Below are 20,567 nucleotides of genomic sequence, written 5' to 3'. Positions count from 1 at the left end.
TAATGAGGAGTTAAGGCTTTCATCTGTGTAAGGCTTTTAATTCCTCAGCCCATCAGGGAACAGGCAATCGGTGGATTGAGACTGCTTCTGCCATTTTCAGGGTGAGCTGTATACAGTGGGCCATCTGAAATCTTATTTCAAACATTAGCGTTCAGATGATCATTCCAAAGGTGCTCTTAACATTTGCTTTGGTTCCGTCTGCCTCGCCCTGCGTGCTCTTGATTCACCAGGCATTAACCTCTGTCTAAAATGCTGCCCTAATGCAACTTTTTTTTTCCTATGCTGAGGAAATCCATTCTTTTTAGAGCTAAAAATGAGGGTCATAGATGTCTGGAAATACCAGTATTTCGTATGTGGTTTTTTTTTTTAGTACAGTAGAAGATCCTAACTTTTTTTATACAAAGTGCTTTGTTTACCCTAAAAATGAAACATTCTAAAAAATTTTATTAGTGTGAACTACATTGGATGCTTCGTGCTAGTTGCATGTAATTTGTCATCGTTCAGAGCACTAATGGCCAATTAAAATTGCAAATCAAGCCTCTTTTTGCTCTCTGTGCTAGTCTTTACCATGTCTGTTTGGCCTCATGGAGGATTTTTGCTCACCATTTATTTCAGGGCCTCATAGTTGTATTAGGAAGGATGTTAAGTTTGAAGGGGTACCAAAATGTATGTCAGTGCATGTGAATTCTGTGTGTCCAACCCACCCAAGATAAGACTCAGTGTTTCATTTTGAAATGAAGATTGTTTAATCTAACGACGTGATGCAACGTAGTGGTTGGGACAAGTTGGAAGCATGGGTTCTTGGTCAATCCCAGTGCCGTGGCTGCATGTTGAGGCCCTTGGCTTCATTAGGGCTCTGTGCTTAATTGTGTGCCCTTGCCTTTTACCCTTTATCATTTTCCACCATTCAGTTTCTTAGTCCTTTCCTTTTATTAATTGCAGTAGTTGGCTGGCTGGCTTCATACTGCGGAGCTGTGTTCAGCTGCCTTTTTTTTTTTTTTTTTTTTAATCACTGCAGAGGTCTATTTCTCCAATGTGTCAGGAGCTGCTGGAAAAGGAGGATACTGCTGAAATTATGTAGATTGATAAGTCTGGGAAAAACACACAAAACATGTTGTGTGCTGTTTTAACTATACGTGTTGTTATGAACCACCTTATCAACCGTTTGTGAGGGTGGAAAAAAAGTGCTGCCCCTCCTTGGTTTTTGAATGGAGACATGGACTTCCCCCGTGTATTTTTTTTCTCTAACTACCCCACTGTTGTCTGCAAATTAAAACTTCAAGCCAGAGTTATTTAATACGCTTGCAAAGCTTGAAAATAATGAACTATTTGAAGTATGATAGAGAGGAGAGGCAAAATATATGCGGTACATATTCACAAATAGTTTTGTTTTGACATTTATCTTGCTGTAGTCGTTCTGCCAATTGGCTTCAGGCACGGCTACCAAAAGAATGAACACATGTTGCATTCATTAGCTCTCATCTGGCTGCGCTTCATCTTGCAAGGCAGGCGAAATCACGATCGCGCTAAATAGATTGTAATGCGTTTGTAATACGAGTTCCCTTCTGCTGAATACAGCGCTAGCTTTGCAAAGCTGCTGCTTTGAAGCCATGGTTGTTTCCTTCATTTTAATGTAAGGGATACTTGTATAGTGCCAGCGACGTCACTGCTTTTTCGCCTTGAAAGAGGTCATATGAAAAATATTCAAATATAATACTTAAACGAACAACCAACCCCTTCCTCCTCTCCCCCCCACCAACCCCCGCCCCCGTGTGAACTTTTGGCGTCACGGTGTGCTTTAACTGACGTTAGATCCGTGGTGGTCCTGACACACGGGCAAACACGCTTTTGGAATAGTAATGGTTTATCTGAATCGACCGAGTGTAAAAATCCCGTTCGTTACTCACTTGCGGTGTTTCTTTACGCTCGGGCCGAGGGCAGACGGATCGCTGCGGGCTTTTTTTTCTTTTTATTATTGCTAACGTCACAGTTTTGCAACGGGCCGCAAGCACCTTGCGGGGCAGGGGGACGGCGAGGTGCCCGTGCGGCTGCGCTGCCGGAGGGGAAGGGTGCAAGACCCCGTCTGTGCCTAAACAGCAGCCGCTGTCCTGCGTGGAAGCGGGTCGGCGAGCTCCGCTCCCCCCCGCGCCGCGGTGCCGGCGGGGTCGCGGCGGCCCGGCGCTGCCTGCGCCCCGCGGGTGCCTGGGCGAGCGCGTGGCTGACGTCTGAGGGTTGGCCACTCCCTGCGGCGGCCGCCGAGCCCCGTCCCCGTCCCAGCCCTCGGGCCGCTGGCTCTCGCTGGGGCTGCGGGGAGAGGCCGCGGGGGACCAGCCGCCTCCGGCAGCGCTTCGTGGCCCGAGAGGGGTCTCCTCAGAGCCCGCGGCATGCCGGCCGGGCCCGGGCGCGGAGGCCCGCCCTGAGCCTCGCCGGCAGCGGCGTGGAGGGGGCCGGCCCGGCGTCGCCGGCGAGGGGAATGGAAGACAGCTCTCCATGCCCGGCCGCGGCCTGCGACCCCTCGGCGCTCGGCAACTGCTGCACGGGTAACGTACCGCCGCCCGCCCCGCGCGGGGGGGACCCGCACCGCCCCGCACCGCCCCACGCTCCTCCGGCCCGCCGCACCGCGCGCCTGCGGGGGCTCTCTAGAAATGACTGCCAGCTCTTTTCGTTCAGCAGCTCCCTTCCCTGGGGGGGAATGGGAAACTAAAATAAAATGGGGGGAGAATCTGTTAGGTCAGTACCGGGGTAAATATTTATCTGTGTGATTAAGTTAACTCTGTGCTTTTGTTAGCAGCCGGCAAGGTGTGCTTACTCAGAGACAGAGGTGGCTCGCTGCCGTGCGGCATCCTAACCTTGAGACCCCCCCCCCCCCCAAAAAAAAGAAACTTTGATGGACACGGATAGCAGAGAAAAGGACAGGACGATAACGGGGGAGTTAATACTTGCTGGACATGAGACTCCTGGCGTGGTGTCCCCTGCGGTGTGGGTGCTCGCACCGCCGCCGCCTCGGCAGCGTGGGTCCCGCCAGCTGTCCCGGTGCTGGCCCTTAAACCGTGAGGGAGAAGCGTTTTTTGCAAGAGAGACCCTTTGCAGCCCTCGGGAAAGAGCTGCTCCTGTGCGTCCGGTCTTTCATTTCAACCGCTCGGTTTTACGCTTCACAAAGGAAACGCAGGAGGAAGCCCACGCTGGGAAGCGTGGGCTGCCTGCGGGCCTCTCGGGCGCAAGGCAGTGAAGGCTCATTCAAAAAGTAGGTAGCTCATAGCTCTGCTGCAGCTTCAGCTCTGTGCGTGGCTCTGCTTTTTCTGCGGGTAAAACGCGTATTTGCCCTTCAGAACTAAGTTTTTACCTCCCCACCCTTTATTTTTACTAATGTCATAGTAAAAATGAAATATTTCAACATGTTTCCTTTCTTTAGACAGCTGCTAACAAACCATCCACTCTTGAGTGTAAATTGGGTAATTAATTTTAGCATTCTGGCTGTATCAACTAGAACTGTAAGAGTTAAGTCCCAAGAAGACCAACCAAACAAGTAACCCCCACTGACAAATCCGATCGGCGATAAAGCATATTGCTCTTGTAGACAGCGGTGAAATGTGTTACTGCGAGTGAAACAAATGTCACTGAGCAGCTCTTCTTTGTTTGACGATTCATGCCGTGCAGTTTTGAGACGAGTACAGCATCTTGCATAGAAAATCTTACACTTTTTAGCCTAAAATATGATGGTCAATGGGAAAGTTTCCTTAAAAAAAAATAAGGGCAGGTATTTAATGCATAGATTTCTATGTGCGTTTGGTGGGAGAAAGGAATGACCTTGCAACAGTGTACTTTCTTAAAGTGATCAATGCACTGTACTTTATCTGCTTCAGAATTCAAAGCATTTGCTTTAGAATTCAAGATGTTGCAACCCTCGGGCAAGAGGGAGGATGAATTGGAAATTTTAAAATTACAAGTGTTTCGTACAGTCTTTTGCAGTCTTGCAAGGTTTTTTACGGTAGAAAAGAAAGGCTAATGTTTAACTGTTCATCTTCAGAACAAAATTCGAAGGAACAGCAATTTTTACAGCTACAATTTGCAAGTTTGTTACTGACTGAGTAGAGGTTTATCTTAAGACATTTCTGTTGACTTTAATGGCTTTTAGCAAGAGTTTCTGTGATCCTCTGTAAAAAATATAGCAGTGCCTCAGACTTGAGCTTGAGGCATATCTTGAATTTCAGCAGTGAGTGTGACGTGATGACTTACCTTTGAGATTTGTCTAGCAATCCAGCAGAATAAGATGCAAGAAATAAATTCTTTTCTCAGTGCATATGTTCTACTTTAATTTTTTTCTGCACCTTAGAAAGTAATTTTGACTAAAACTTGATACAAGACTGAGGATTTTGCTGAATAAGAGTTAAAGACAGCATTTGTGATTAAAAGGAAATGGGGCTTTGGATGCCCTTAGTGTAATATATTCTGTTGATGTAAAACTTGATTTCTACTCATATCACTAAACCCCATGTAACTTTATATAAAGTTTTCTGAGGAATGTGTGTTGGCTGGCAAGTAAACTTACAGCAATAAGAAACTGGTATGATGGAGAATCAACAAGTGCTTTTGTTCAGATGAAAATTTGTAACCTCATCCTCGAGAGCTGCTTGCCTAGAGGGCTTTTAGCAACTTTGCGGTCGTAACAAGTAGGAAAAAGCCTGAGATTAAGCTGTGGAAAGAATTTAATTTTTTGGGGCCATACGTGCTCATTCTTGTTTTATTTGAAGGAGGTTAAGGCTTTGTACTAACAGTAGGGTATTTCAAGTGAGGTTTTGGAGAATAACTTAGTTTTTTTTAATAAGCATTGTGTGGTGATATGCTTGTCTATAAGAACTACTCTACCTTACCTTTAGTTGTGATTTGTGTTGTGCACAGGTATCATTGTACATATGTACAATTGCTAGTTTCTTGCTGAAGCTAAAAGTGAGTTCCTAATTCAGCATTGGAGAGCTAGCACTCCCTTTTAACATAGGGGATATCAGTGCTGGCAGGCAGCTTAATCAGATTTTTAAAAAAGCTTGTTTGATATCAGTAGGGATGACTTCTTTTTTTCTACTTGTATTTAATTAGCCTTTTATAAATAAAGCTAAGGCAAGGGCTTATGTCATAACATGTCCCTTCAGGGAGATCTTTGCTATCAAATTAGAGCTGGGCCAGAATTTAGCTTAGGTGATACAGGTAAGGATAGAAGTTTTCAGTTTGACCAGGGAAAATATTTACCTGCAAAAAAAACTTGAGTTTTGCGTGCTTCCTGATTAAATATTTGCCTCCAATGGCACTTGGCATTGTAAACAGTATTTATAAATGGAGAAAAAACCCAAAACACCAATGTCCCCAAATTTGTAAACCTTATTGCTTTCAGAGTCTTAAATTGATTTGGATACATTTATCTTTAATGTTAAGACGAGTAGAGAGTGTGCTTAGGTGTTGTTTCACAGGGGGGATGTGCCAGTTGCTGGAGGCGTTGATGGTAAAAGTGGTGGTGTGGTGGCTCTGCAGGGATGAGACTGCGTCCTCCTTGGGCTTGGTGTCACCGTGCCATGGAGGGGGCACCTCCATGGCTTTGCCCTCCGCCTCTCTGGCAGGGGTGATGGTGGCCAGTGCGTGTGCTGCTCCTGCTGCCTTGCTTTTCTGCCCGGGTGCTTGTGGGGAAGTAGTACTTACTTTGAATTGGTATCCAATATACGGAACTTTGCTTTGCATATTTAGATGTTACAAGGGCTTTTTTCTTTCTAGTCCCTGTTACGTAGACAAAACCAGACAAATTTGACATAGAAGTCTTATTTTCAGCTTGATATTTAGGCTAAAATGATTAGGTACTGGATGGGGACCAGTTAAATAAACCAAGCGTTAGCCTATTTCAGGGGATTACATCTCCCTAAACAGCATTTTTCTTATGGTCTTGGACTGCCACAACTACAGTGTTTGTATTGATACAGTGAAACCTTTTTAAATGAGACAACTTTGGCTGTAATAGCACTGAAAATTTTTGAGCTAGCCTTACTCTAGGTGCTGCCAATAATAATAATAATAATGATGATAAATCATTTTTATGATTTATCCCTATCACTCTCTTAATACTTTTTTTTAATTTTATTTTTTAAAACAATCTGAAAAAATCTGCATCATCGTAGTTTATTCACCTGAAATGTTACGATATTTAGTGTTGGACTAAAAATTTAACTTGCTGTAGGTTTTAGTGTATTTGACACATGATTTAACTATGTGAGAATCAGTGCTGTCATAGCTGTTTTTAATACTACTTTAAATTATTTGTTATGAGTAATTGTTAAATAATCAGTCCACCTTATTTCCATCGCCCAAAACTATCAGTCTCAGAGCAAGCATTTCTCCCTTCAGTTGACGTATTTTTACGCAGGAGGGGAGAATTCCCACCAGCCTGCCTTATAAACCTCCATCGGCACACCTAGTACGAGGTTTCCAGCGGGTGAGCCCGGGGAAGGCTTTTGACATACCGTGAGCGCTGCTGCGGGTCCGAATCCAGTGTTCAGTGAGCAGCTGTCTGCGCTGGGGGATGAGGGTCAGGCTTGCTGAGTGGCCCAAGACTCATTTAAGCACTTCTGCTGTTGGGAAGTTATATTAATGAGGAGGTTGAAAGAAGTAAAAACTATATTAGAATAGTATTATTCACAGTCCTGGGCTAGCAATGTGTTAATAGTTTCTCTGAACTTGTTTTTGTGTTTAACAGGAAAAAAAAGTAGCACGCTTAAAGAACCGCAGCAAGTTTCCTGGGTGAAGGAAGTAGAGTGTTTTATTTTCTGGAATAAATAACGAAATGCAACCCAGTTATTCCACAAGAGCTGGGGCTCCTTCTTCCCAAGGTTATGGTAGTCCAAATGCCTCAGGCTGTATTTTAGTAAATTTCTCTGCTTCCTATGGATTCCCTTGACAGAAGGGCAAACTGGTTCCTACCAGGAGGAACAGTAGTCACCAAGAAAGGAATGCAGAGGCTTGCATTTTTGTAGACGTGGCCATTCATGCTTGTAATTGAAGGGCTTAAATGCCTGGACATGGGGCTTTCCAAATGTAGGGACGGATGGGATGTTACTCTCCCTTTGTGTGTTTCTTTGCTTATTGTACTGTACTTTATAGAAGGAGATGATGACAGCTGCCACTCTCTACTGGCATAATTTTCCACATCAGTTCAGCATCTTTAGCTAGGGTCCTTGTCTTATGTCTAGAGGTGAAATCCCATCTCGTTATAGTTTGTGAAAATACCATTGCTGCCTTTTATGCAGCCTAAGTCCCCTAGAATTTGCAGAATTATGTATACTTGTTTTTAAGTTCTACTTCCTTATCAGGTTGGTATAGTTTTGGTTACCACCTTCTACTAATTTGGCAGAGTCAAATGAAGTTTTCATTGAGTGGTTATATTGCGTAATTATAAGCATAGTTGGACTAAGCAGTATTTACTTGCTTCCTGGGTTAGCTGGGCCTATGCTTCATGAAGTAAGCTCTAAGCTAGATGGGTTAGCTGTTTCCAGGCTTCATTACGTTAAATTTGTTGTCAAAGTGCCATTTCCTTTCCAGATACTACCCCCTTTCCAGGTAACCGAGGGAAGGGACGTGCCTGGTCTGACTTGGCTGTGTGCAGGACGGGCCGGTGGCATCCTGCAGAGCCGTGGGGATCCCTCTGTTGCGTCCAATGCGGTGTTTGACTCTGCACGCCGCCAACTGCGGACGTGCTGTAGATGTTTGCATCTACACAGCTCATTAAAAATCTTTCGATGTGTGTCTCGACTGAGAAACAAGAAAACCCCAGTGTATCTGATACACACTTTGGTAAATATCTGCATTATTACGCTATGGCTTGTGACTAAATATCTGCAATATTGCACTGTAACAACAGTATTATGTAGATACAACATAAAATTACAAATATTGTAAAGGTCCGTAGGGGTTTTAATCTCATACTGCTTAGAAGGTTAATACTTACCCTGACTCAATGAAAGAGTCTCATTTCTTTAACTTGATAGTTAACTTTCAAAAATGTGGTTACAGTTTTTGGTAGTGTTTCTTCTGCTTTGCCTGTTCAGGTGTCTATCTCACTTCTAACAGTTCTTCCTAGAACTATGTATTAGTCATCAAAAGGGGACTGAGAAGATAACGATGACTTGTGCAGGGTAACGGTTAGCGTTTTCTTAGCAGTCGCAGAAAGTAATTGCAAGGTGAAGTAATTGCAGGCCACGCTCAAAGTTGGTGAAATACCAAAATTGGTGAAATACCAAAGGTGCAGTTGAGGCAGCAAACTTGTCATTAAAGGTCAGATAAAAAGGTTCAGACTGCACACACTTTCTCAGCACTGAGTCTTTGCTCTCAAATTTTGAGTAATGCCCTGATTAAGAAACCTAAGAAAGTATCTTTATGAACCCTACATCACATCTCTGCTTCACACAAATAAGTAAATTAATCAGGAAAGCAGCAGCATTGGAAACTTCCCTTTTGCAGCATGCAAAACTAAAGGGCTTCTCTGAACTGCTCATTCTGCAGTGAGACAGAGCGGCTCTGAGAGCAGAACATGCAAAGAAATGCTGACAAACTGCTGGACATGCAGAACCCGGGGAGGGAGAAGGAATGACCAGATGTGACAGTCATTAGTCACAGTTTATTATGTGATGAGAAGGTGCTCTGTTGTATCATAAAACCAGATAGAATTTAGGTGCCATGTCTTCTACCTTTGCTCTTCTCTCACAGCAGCTTTTTTGTTCTTCATGTGTTCTAAGAATGCATGAATTTGTTGGGTTTTGCCCTTGTTTACTTCTGGTGCTCTTCAGAAGCATTTAAAACCATAAGAATGTCCCCAGTCAGATTTCTGATACCTATGAAATGCAGCAAAGGGAGCATTCCCTTCCATGAGAAGCTCATTGAGGTGGTCCTTCAGGTTTTTGCATGCTGCTGCCACTTTTGCTCTTTGCTCAATGGCCTAAGGGACACAGCGTCTTGAGCAATAAGGTTCTTTTAGGGGTTGGGTTTTTTAGATGATAAAGAGGAAAAAATTGGAGCTGGAAGTGGCTTTTGATTTCCTGCATGGTTTGCACTGATTAGGTACAGTTTCTATATTGGGGTTACATTATGCGTCTGGTGGTGACATGGCCTTGGGGGCTGTTGGGCAGGAGTTTGGCAGGGGCAAAGCCATGCTCCTGGCCCTGCTCCCTCAGCACCAGAGCAGTGACACTGCTGGAGGAGAGTCACTTGTCTTCTCCACCAGTGGGGTAACGCCGGGTGGTCTTCCCCAGCTCTCGGAGCTGTACAGGATGCATTTTGTGTAGCACGCTCATACGAGGACTTTTTCCCATGCAAATTGCAGGTCGCAAAGGATGGTCACACCTTGTTGGAGAATGGACTTGCACACGAGCTGCAGAGGGCTAAGGGAAGGCGGAAACTTACAGTATGTTGACACAGTAGATTAGTAAATGTGGATTAGTAGGTTAAACAGCTTGGCATTTACTCTTGAGTAAGAGGGTGCTCTTGAGTAGTTACTACATGGAAGCTGTGATGCTGTTAACTCTGTCTTGGGCTCGCTCCCTGGTAGTTTATGTGGCTGTACCCCAGGTTGTAGCTCAAAGAACGTGCTTGTACCAGCTCAGTTTCAATTATTTCCTGCTAACACTAGAAGCAAAATGAAATTTGTAAAATAAGATTATTGGAAAGGTTAGAAGATGCTGAAAACGAATAAAACCATTTTGTTCTTACTGATACATTCTGTTGTGGTGGTGGTGGTGAATCCTTTTCATGCGTGAAAGATCCTGTTATTTTGTCTGACAGCATTATGCAGAAATAGCATGCTCCTGGATGGTTCTTTTGTACCTATAAGTAGCTGAATTAGTATAGTTAATGCTTAATAAGTGTGTGTGGAATTAATCAATCGTAAGCATTAAAGGAAAGAACTGGGTAGTTCTGTCATTTGATAGCTGCTTTCAGAATAACTGTTATTTTTTTGCTTTAGATTGTATGTATGTATGTGTGTCCGCCGCTCCCAATATCAAACAAAGTTATAGAAATCTCCAGGATTTTAAAAAGGGAAGAGAACTGAATGGCAAAATTGGAGACATACAATACATAGCTTTTTCCAGTATATTTTTCACTTTGTTAGTTTGAAGTATATGAGCCTGAAACTATAGACTTTCTTCCTGTGGGTTTCAAGCAGGCTTCAGGTAGCATTGCTGATCCTGATGTGTTCCAGGAGCCTGGAAGTGAGACCCTGTGTACTGAGGAGAAGAGCCCTGAGGTAGGTGTGCGAGGCAGCGATGCCCGACGTGGTGGTGGCGAGTTCAGCGGCAGCGGAGAGGATCTCCACTGGCATCAGTGCCACCAGCACGTTTGCAGCAAAGCGTTCCTGCTTTTCTTTAACTTGTGTGCTTTAGCACATAAATTTTCACGTTTCTGAGGAGCCTTGGGTTCGTGTCAGTTCTTGATTAATTAATCCCTTGATTTTGGGGGAGAAGGAAGAAAATGGGCAAAAATGCAGCTTATTCCCAGTTCATGACACTGCTGTTACTTAGTCACGACCAGCTTTAATTCTTCTTTTTGTAGTACTTGATCATGTCTAATACCAGACACATCCATGATCGGTCCCATATTCCTTGTTATTTGTAGGGGTGTTTTCTCTACCTAAAAACTGTTACCTTGTAGCAAATAGTGGGAAAAGAAAAGTGAAGATTTTTTCCACTTCAGAGGCTCCATCCGTGGAAAGAACAGATTGTAAGTAATCTGTTTGTGGTACAAAACATGATGTATTTAAGCAACTTTGATAGAAATGTGTGGTCCCTTTTATGTTTACAAAATTGGGCAAATATTCCATATAAGAAATATATGTGTTTTCCTAAAGGATCCTTTGAGAAGGAAAGAAAAGGTGTCCCCATGAAAAGGCAATGTTTTTCCTATGCAGGCAAATTCCATGCACGCATTCCTGATGGTTTCAGATGATTTATCAATAGTGATTATGACACTTCAGTTTTGTGCAGAACTTCTACATAAAACATGGTTAAGGTGAAATTTTAGAAGATCTTAGCCTGCCTGCGTTGTCCAAAATGTTCTGTTTAGTGATTGATTTTTCGCTGTGAAGTTGCAGTGTCACTTAACACTGTTTCCCTGTGTTTGTATTTGCTTGCAGGTGAATCAATTCTGAAACCTGCTTTGTGGCTTAGAGATGGGACCTAATTCCTCCCTTTCCAGTGGAGTTTTCCATTTCAAGTGTAATAGTGCCGGTATTAGCAACTGAATAGTATTAGCAACTGAAGTTATCACTGAAGCTGGCTTCACTTTCATATATTCATTTATGTGGAAGCAGCCTAACCATAGCTTTTTAAAATATATGTATAGTCACGCATATAGAAGCCTGGTATGCTGTTCAAGAGTTCTTCCTCTTCATGAATTAAATTAGTTTAATTTCACAGTTACCTTGTTTGTAGAGCATTTGTGGAAACTGACTGTTGGTAGGTTTACTACCAACACTTTCCTTACTATTTACTAAGGAAAATGTGGCAAAACTTGATGGTAGATCTGCAGCCTGAATTGTTTAAACGAGTATTTTTCTTTGTAAAATAATAAAAGTTAATATTACATATTTCTACAGCTGTTCAGATGCAGCATGTTACAGAATGGCAGGATTGATGACCGGGCAGTCAGTCTCCTGTCAGGCAGCAGTGGGCACAGCGGCAGGAAAGGTGTGAGTGATGCTTTCCACCCACACCTTGTTTATAGGTGTTAACTTCAAAGCTTCACTGGGACTGTTTAATTGCTAACGTAATAAAACAAAAGGAGCTTAACTAAAGAACTAGTCAGTTTTTTAATTATGTTTATGCTCGGTTCCCCTTTTTGAGGGTGGCGGTTGACTTACATCCACATAGATATTTCTGCTTGCTCTATGGTCTGCAATGTTTTCTATGACACACAATGTGCAGGTATTCCCTTTATTTCTTAATACTTGCTCCTCTGTAGTAACTGAAATGGAGATTGTGACTAATGTGCGATGAGTAGTTGCAGATACCACCTTACAGGTTTGCTGTGTGGGAGTCATGCAGCTTGTGCTTTATTCTTGAAATTAAGCAGATAGCTTAGCAGTAACTATACTGCGACTAGTCTGTACAGAGGAGTTTTAGTTCTTTTCCATGAAAAAAACCCAACCAACCAAACCCACTGTTGGTTTTGTTCCACCTGGACTAAACATTAGTTGTTGTAGAGGTGTTCCTCTAGTACCAAAGCTGCAAGAAGTTGGGGAAGCATCTTGGTGGAGATAAACAAAAGTGGGATTTTGCTGCTGTTGGAAGTCTTGTGTTGGGTCTAGCTTGTGATTAGAGAGATTTAGTCTCGCACTCCCAAGAAACAAAGGACTCTTAAAAATATCAAAAGCAAACCTTATGTCTGTTCTTGCCTACAAGATAGAGGAGAGGTTTTATGACTGCGAGGTGGTATCCCCTGCTGCAACAGAAGATGTAAGGTTTTCAGTGTAGAGCTGGGGCAAAGGGGTGCCTTCTGCAGGAGATGCTGCCTGCTGGGATGGAGCGTGACGGTCGTGCAAGCACAACCGGTCACCCTGGCCCTGCTGCGGCAGTGCCTCTGCCATGGTGGGTGGTCACGGGAGAAAACTTATTATTAAAAACTGGTATTAATACTCCCTCAAGAAGTCTTGTCTCTTAATAGAGCTCATTTTTCCCAAGGGAGGCAGTTTCTTGTCATCCTTAGCTTTTGGATAAGAAAATGCAAAGAAGGACAATGACTTTTCAAGGTCACTTTAGCCTTTCAGAGAGGTAGTTGGCATTTTACTGAATGGGCTCTGGTATAGAGAGGTAATAAAACAGTGCCTGCATGGGGCTGTGCATAAATGGAAGGCATTCCTATACCTGAAATACCAGAAAACCGAAATAAGGCAGTGAGTTGCTATGTCTCATTCCAAACAGATTTTACCTTTATCTGAAATCGCTGTGTCCTGTAACTTGGAGAGATAAGGGCCATCAAATACCCCGCTGCGTACACCAGCCCTGGTGCCTCTCCCCTCCTCTGGTGTAAGCGTGTTTCTGCTGAGCACAAAAGCTGGCCAGATCCTGCCCTTCCCAGCAGAGCCGAAAGGGAAGGCTTCCCCTGTGGGGGAGAGGAGTGTTTTGGGAGAGGGAGCTCCGAGTGCCCAGCGGGATACCAGCACCACCAAAGCACATTGCAGTGGGTTGGTGGCCTGTGAGGAGCCACCAGCCTTCCTGAGATGGGATGCAGGGCTCTGTCCTCTGGAAAGAGTGCGGCATCCTGCCCTGCTGTCCAGGCACCCACGAGCGATTTGCTGTGAATTTCGTGGACTGCTGCTGGACAGGGGTGTCTGCACTTCAAGAATGAATTTTTGGGCCTGAAATGATGCTGCAAAAGACAGGCTTGGGCAGCTTTCGCTTAAGGATGAAGGAGGATGAAGATGAGTGAGAATAGCATGCACTAGGCTCTATGTTTGAGATCAATATCCAGATGTGAACCTCTTTAACATGGCAGTACACTAATACTGGTATTTTTATATATGTGTCCATCATTTCAATAGGGGACTGTTCTTGTTGCATGAACATAATACTAAACCTACAAGATAACATCCTATTGTGTGTGAAACACAAGCAGCCCCTGACAGCTGCACAACCTGTACAACCCAGATTCGTAAGTGGACAGTATGGACAAAAATGTATTTCTTTGGGAAAGAAAATTAATAAAATAGGCCGGGACTCTATTTTTCCTGACTTGATGGAGCTTTGCATAGTGGCGTTTATGATAGAGTGGCTTAGAATAGCACAGAATGAGATCAAAGAAACGTCATTTGTACAGTGGTATTTTTGATGTTACAGATTAGAAAATTACGAGTCCTGGGGGAAGGAAAAAAGAGCAGCACAATGAAGCAGCCAGTACAGCAAATTTCAGAAATGTTCCAACGCTTTTATTTACAGAGATAAAGTCTAACTTGATTGCTAGATAACAGAAGCTGGAAATTACTCATTTGTGTTTCAGGACTTGAGATTAGTAAAATTTTGCGAGTAAACATTGCATGGCACAAAATAAATTGTATCCATAAAAGAAGAGGGTATGTTGCTTTGCCTGATGTTATCTCACTTAATGATTTCAGTGCTTTTCTGTTTTGCTGCTGAAATTATACCCTAGAACTGACGAGGATGTAGCAAGCTTAAAGAGTAGAAACAGCTTCCCTCTGGGGCAAAAATGTGCATGTTAAAAGCACGCCACAAACAAAAACTCAGATATGTTTGTTGACCAAATAAGCAATAAATATTTAAGATGTTAGAAGGTTTTTCTAAGTTTCGGGTTAAAAGTATGTTGGTACTACTGAGTTAAAACGTTTTTCAGCAGAGGAGATGCGCTGCAGTGATGGGGAATGTTGGACTTTTCCTGTGTTGTTGCAGTATAAAGATTGAATGTTTTGCAGCCTTGGATTTTATTTTCATGTTACTGGAAAAAATATATTGGAAATATATTTTGGAAATATAACGTGGAAAATGAGAGTTAATCTGTATGAACTGGGGATTAAATTCTGGGAAAAAAAAAAAAAAGTTACCCTAAATATACAGACACTTCTCTGAGCAGGAGTTAACACTGTCACTCTGACAGGAGCAGTTAAAAAATAAGTGGCCCCGGGGGGAGGGAGGGATGCAGAGAGAAGTGGAGAAGCTGAGATTACTGAGAGTGCTCTTTCTTTTTTTCTTTTGCTTTTTTGTTTACCCCCCCCTCCTTCTCCACCCTCTTACCCCCTCTTTTTCCATTTACAAGCCTTCACACTAAACTTCCTTGTCTGCCACATAACTGGTGAGTACCTATCTGTGTAAATGAGTTTGCAAAATACTCTGGGAAAAAAACAGAGTGTTTGAGATGATCCCTTGTTCCTCTGAGAACTCTCTACGACGTTTGCTGGACTTTGTGATGTTTTGGATCCTGGTACTTTGGTCCGAGCCTCAACCTGTATTATTATCATTCATTGTGTTGAGTAGATCAGTGACAATTAATGCTGCTGTCTTTTGTAGATTTATGCAGTAATGAAATATGGTTAAAGAAAAGTGTTATGAGTGGGAAGTCAAAGACTGAACATAAAAGCTAGAATCAGCGTAGTCATTCAAGCCTATATTTAATCTTCTGGATCATACAGGTATTAAGATGCAGCCTTTAATTACTTGATCATAGTCTCTCCCAAGTCAGTACTTGGAAGAGGTGAGTCTATGTAAAAAGCAGTTGTTCAGTGTTTTGGGTTGCCTTCATTTTCTTTGTGTGGCACTCTATGTTATTTTTATATAAAGACTTTTAGTCTTCCTTTTCAAAGGACTGCATGGATTTCAACATTGACTTTGCTATACGGCATTTATGGTAGTGCCTCGGTAGCCCACAAATGTTAATTAACCTTTATGTCGTGTGGGATGATGCTTACGTTTAACTGATGAAGAGTGAAGTTAAAAACAGATTAAGGTCAAAAGCATCTGCTCATTACCCAATTTTCTAATTAAGTAATTGCCTGATTTGAGGACTTGATTGTCAGAGTGCACAGGACAGCCCCGTACATGTCAAAAGCCTGGTTGCTGTGGGTGCGAGGTACTGGTGAGAGCTCAGCGCTTTTCCACACCGATGTTCAGTGTTTCAGGTTAGGCAGAACACTCAGGTTCTTCCTCCGTGTGGCCTTGGGAGTGCGGGGGGGGGTGCTTCCCTGCTCTCCGTGTCCTGGCCTGGCCACCCTGCAGCCCCAGGCAGTGTCTGGCTTTGCCTCTTGAGTTTCTCCATGGGGTGGCTGGGGTGCCATCTGCTCGTGGTGCCGGAAGGTGAGAAGTGACGACGCTCCTCATGAAGAGGAAGACCTCGAGAGATTTGGTCCCTCTTCAGCATGAGAAAAGTTGTGTTCTCAGGAAATTGTAACTGCATCAGTATGGGTGTGGGGGAGGATAGAGGAAAGGAACTCCAAGCACTGAAATTTTTAGCCTACATAGTTTTATGCTTGGCAAAGTTATTAATTTGTAACTTTTACATTAACATTTTATCATGCAAACGATCATAAATGTTGATAATGCTAACACTTCTAGCACAAAATGAAATACTTGCAACAAAGGAATACTAATATGTGTGTGCTACAGTGTTATTTTTTTTTAATGTATGTATAACTTAGAGCAATTCATTGCAGCAGCCTCTTCGGTTGCCTTGTGAACTTCCAAGCATATGTGTTAGAGAACAGGAGAAGGTGCTCTCTGCCCTCTCTTTCTCTTGCTGTCACATGAAAATAGGGTGGCATCAGATATTAAAAAGAGCTTGGGGTGACTGGGATTGCTGCTGAACGAGTTATGCGGGGCATCCCAAGCAGGTGCCTGTAGCCACCATGAAGTCTGTCTATGGTGTGTAGAGCTTGCTTATCTGTTTAGCAGAAGCACCATTTAGGAAAGTAAGGGCATGTTCTGCTGGTTGAAGGCCAAGCATTGGAAGTGTCCTGAGCTTCAGAACAGTATCAGGAGCATCAAGAGCTAAGCAACGCTAGGGGAAGAAAAATACTTAAAAACCACAAGGCTTTTCAAGTAGTGGGTGGTGAAAATCCCATAAACGGTCTTACTGTTGAGGTGCATCTTAATGGAGGTGGAGCTGATACGAAGTGTGCAGTTGGGGAAGGACACATGAGAGCGCCAGCGTAATTATCTGCCTCTTCAAGTAATTATGTGGATACCAATGTCAAATATGAGAAGTGTGTGTAAATGTTGGCTTTGTTTTGTTTTCTTGGTCTTCCTATCGAAACTGCTATCGGCAAGTATAAAGTCTAATCTGTTTCTTCTTAAAACTTGTGTGCCCAATAAGTGATACAGTTACTGGAAACATAGGCAAGCTGAACACTCATGTTGGTCAAATACAACATGGGTGGAGTCGTGCCCCGTGGATCTTGTGCTGATATATTTCTAGATTATATGTATTAAAAATAATATGACTGCTTACGGCAGCAGATGCATGGGATTATTACAAAAATATTTTTGTAGTAACAGCTGTAATTTGTGGTTATTATGAAGTCATTTTTTCAGGATGTTTTTGTGTTGCCTTTTAATCTTTCTTCTTCCCTTGCTTTTTCATGTCAGCAAAAAAAAAAAACCCCAAAACATATGAAAGTCCATGTGCACAAATCTGTTTAGCATACACAAGTAGAACTACTAATTATTAGGGATGAAGTGATAGATCATCTTATGTGTCGGACCAACCCTTTAAAATGAGGTTGCCCGAAAACACGGGTGATGTTCTCTGTAATGTCATGGTGCAGTAGTAGGGCCACAGACATGAACTTGTTTCAAATAAACCATGAAGCAGTCCACAAATAGCAAACATCAGTAGCAACTATTGCGCTGCAGAATATTCATGTGCTAGGGTGACATCTTTTCATGGATCATCTACAGGAAAAATGCTGCAGTTGTATAATGTATATATGTTGTGCTTAATTGAAAAGTCCTGAGGAAACTTTGTCCAGTGTAGTTATATATCTTTGTTCTTTTAAAATTTAATGCAGTGCTTTAATGATTTAAATTTATAGTTGACGGCCTTTTTTTGTGTGTTTTCGTTTGTGGTCGGGGGGGGGGGGGGGGTGGCTTTTTTTTTTAATTGAGCTTTGGGGCATATGATTATCTATACAGATCTGTATAGATCTATTCCAGATGGGCCAGTTTACATTTATTCAAGTCATGCATAAATTCTTAACAGCATAAATTATATTCCTTTCAGAGTTTTGACTGAGGTTTTTAGGCACAGTCTAGATTTTCAGACTTGAGTGAGGGTTGGGTTTTTTATGGGCCAAGTTCTGTATCCATCAGTTAACATGGTGGATTGAACTGCTGTATTTTAAAGTGAATAATAAGGAATCTTTTTACATGGTTTATGAGTGAAAATGCAGATTAGCTATTGGGATGATCACTTTTGATGTTTAAGGCACCATCCACTAGACGTTGCACTTCCATTTTATGGTCTGATTCTGCAGTACAATCTGGGCAAATAAACTTACTGCTTACTGTGGACTTGTGTTTAAAGTGCCTTGTGAAAGGCTAGTGGAGAGTAAACATCTTTTTTTGTTAGCTAGCATGTAGGGGTCTAAAATAAGATTGGACTATGAAACATTAAACAGTCTAATGAGCTACACAGGGAAGACAGTTTCCTCAACACGATGGTCCTCATGCAGCATCAGCCTTGAGCAAATGAGTGGTGTGTGACAACACGCACTCTTCCTGAAAACCTGAAGAAATGTCTGTGGAAGACAAAAAAAAAAAAAAGGCTTAGCTAGTGTTGGAAGTATTAACAGTGCTGCCTATTTGAGAGCCATGAGTTGGGGACTGCTGTCTGCAAGTCAGTGAGTTATCTGTACCCATCTCAAAGCACCTGCGTCGTTGTTCTACAGGAGAGAAAGACATTTTGCCTTTGTCTCCAGTAATTAATGTGAGGTCAAGCAGTGCATTGTTTTTAATTCTGAATGGAAAAATTGGGAAATTAAGGAAAGAGAATGAAAAAGTAGGAAAGGAAGTAAAAAAAATATGTGGAGTAATCCAGAGTGTTAAAGGCCAGAGTCTTGCATTTGCAGGAGGAGAAAACTTGGGGGCAACTTCCCACTCCACTTCCATGCCACCAGATGTAGCTTCTCAGGACATGTCAGAAGTTTTGGAGGGGTGAGGAGGGGAAAGGTTTTTTTAATCTTCCATGTTTGTGTTGTGTGTTTTAATTCTTGTTCTCATGTTCCTTCCATGACTCACGTCCTTTACAAAACCGAGATAATTTGTGTGTGTGCTGGCTTTTGGAGGAGGTGAAGGAGATACTGTGGGCAAAAGTGTAGAGTCTCATTCTGCTTTATTTTATTTGGTTTTTGTTTTGTTTTGTTTGAAATAAATTATGTATTGGAGATACGGAACAGAATTCCTGATCTTTTATAAGCACCTTTTGTAAGCTAGTCTTAAGACAAGTAAGCTGCAGAAAACTACAGAGAATTTTCTTTCACTTAACATGGTAAGAAAAACAAATTTGTCAGTTATCTCTCTGGAAATGTAAGCCTCATCCAGAGTCAAATCATTCATTGCTCTTCAGAATAAAAATTGCAAGTTGTGCAAATACGTACCTTCCTGCATACGTGGACAGATCGCAGTCCTAGTGAGAAAGGGTTCTTTTGGGCCAGTTACCTCCTGAAATTGTCAGCCAGATCTTTATAGCAGTCCAAGTAATTTCTGTTGCATTTCTCTAATAAAAGATGCTGGGAAAAACATAGAAAACTGTGTGGGTGCTTTGGCAGGCAGGGTTTTAAAAATATCTGTGGTTTGTGTGGCTTTATTGGATAAAATGTAGGATTTTCCACCCTATGGTTTAAATTTCCGTGTGTTGGAGTTTGTAGAATTTGTTTTTCTGAAATGTTGCTTATGTCTAAAATGAAGCTCTCACTTATTGTTTAGTCAGGGCTGGGAGGAATTGACTCAGAGAAGTGATAACGGATGCTCTGGAATTGTTGAGGGGCCCCAGAATAGGTGGTTCAGTAGAAAAATACTTTTTTTTTCTTTTTTTTAATGCAGCCAGTTCAAATTTCTCCTGGGCACTCAGTGGTGAAGGGTGATACTTTTCAAATGCTGTTATCCTCAGGTGCCTGGTTGGTGACATGTGAGGAGAGGAGTGATATGTGGGTTGTGAGGTCTGTTAAGTACCATCACTACGTACTGGATATTCCTTTCGAAGTTCCTGGCTAAAGTCTAGAGGGTAGTTTGAGCTGCTGCTTTGCTCAATCTGCTGGGAGTGGTTTGATGCGTGCGACTGTCCCACACAGAGTAATGCATCTGTTTAACGCCGTTCATTGGTTATGAAAAAAGAACCCTAATTTTTAGAGTCATTCAGATGTCCCTTGAGTGCTGAATACAAGCGTCCCATACATCCCTGCTTACTCCAAGAGGAGGGGAAGAATTAAAGTTTAATGGCTAAAATTAAATATCAAACTAGTGAACTATGACAAAATAACAAGTCACGTTATTTTGAAAGTTACAGTTCTGTATGTTTAGACCTAGCATGTTTTTGCTGTCATTTGAGTACCAATACTCTTAGCTTAAACAACGTTTTAAGATTGAAGGACCTTAGATCCACATCTGTGTGGATGTCTCCTCACTACTACCAGCAAGCACTGCAGATGGTGCTTTTTTTCGTAACGGATATTGTTCCCAGTGGCTTTCTTGAAGGTGTAGGTCATGGACAGCTTGGGAAACATGACCAACACATCAGAAATGATGCTATTTGTTTATAATAAAAATAACCAGATAACTAAAAAAGTCTTTTTAAAATTAATTACGTGGATGAATCAGTAGCCAATTGCACTTACAAATTTCTTGCTATATTCCCTAATCTGGTTTCCCCTCTATGAATAAATGAATAAGTAAATCTCCCTCTGGTTTAGTAAATTAAGAGTGGCTGATGGAAGGCCTGAATAGATGTCTGAGACAGCATGAGGCAAAGGCCAGATGTTTAGGTGTGGGAGAAGAGGGAAGGAGGAGATGGATGACTGCTTCGTAAGTGACTGACTGTACTTGCAT

At 42.3% G+C, this 20,567-nt stretch overlaps 1 protein-coding gene across 1 annotated transcript in view; it reads left to right on the top strand.

Moving 5' to 3' along the window:
* Window positions 1-1,923: 1,923 nt before the first annotated feature.
* The window catches only part of EML4 (EMAP like 4), a gene marked incomplete at its 3' end in the record, with an annotated part of 92,843 nt that continues 74,199 nt past the window's right edge, over window positions 1,924-20,567 (top strand). Inside the window, exon 1 of the mRNA XM_081998041.1 lies at window positions 1,924-2,540. Coding sequence (XP_081854167.1) covers window positions 2,474-2,540 — 67 coding nt within the window. The 5' untranslated portion in view covers window positions 1,924-2,473. The remainder of the gene's footprint in view (window positions 2,541-20,567) is intronic.

Source organism: Phaethon aethereus (assembly GCF_964289735.1).
Source record: "Phaethon aethereus genome assembly, chromosome: 3".
NCBI classification, from domain to species: domain Eukaryota; kingdom Metazoa; phylum Chordata; class Aves; order Phaethontiformes; family Phaethontidae; genus Phaethon; species Phaethon aethereus.
The sequence above is the reverse complement of the archived record's forward strand: the minus strand, read 5'-3'. Positions and strand labels throughout refer to the sequence as shown.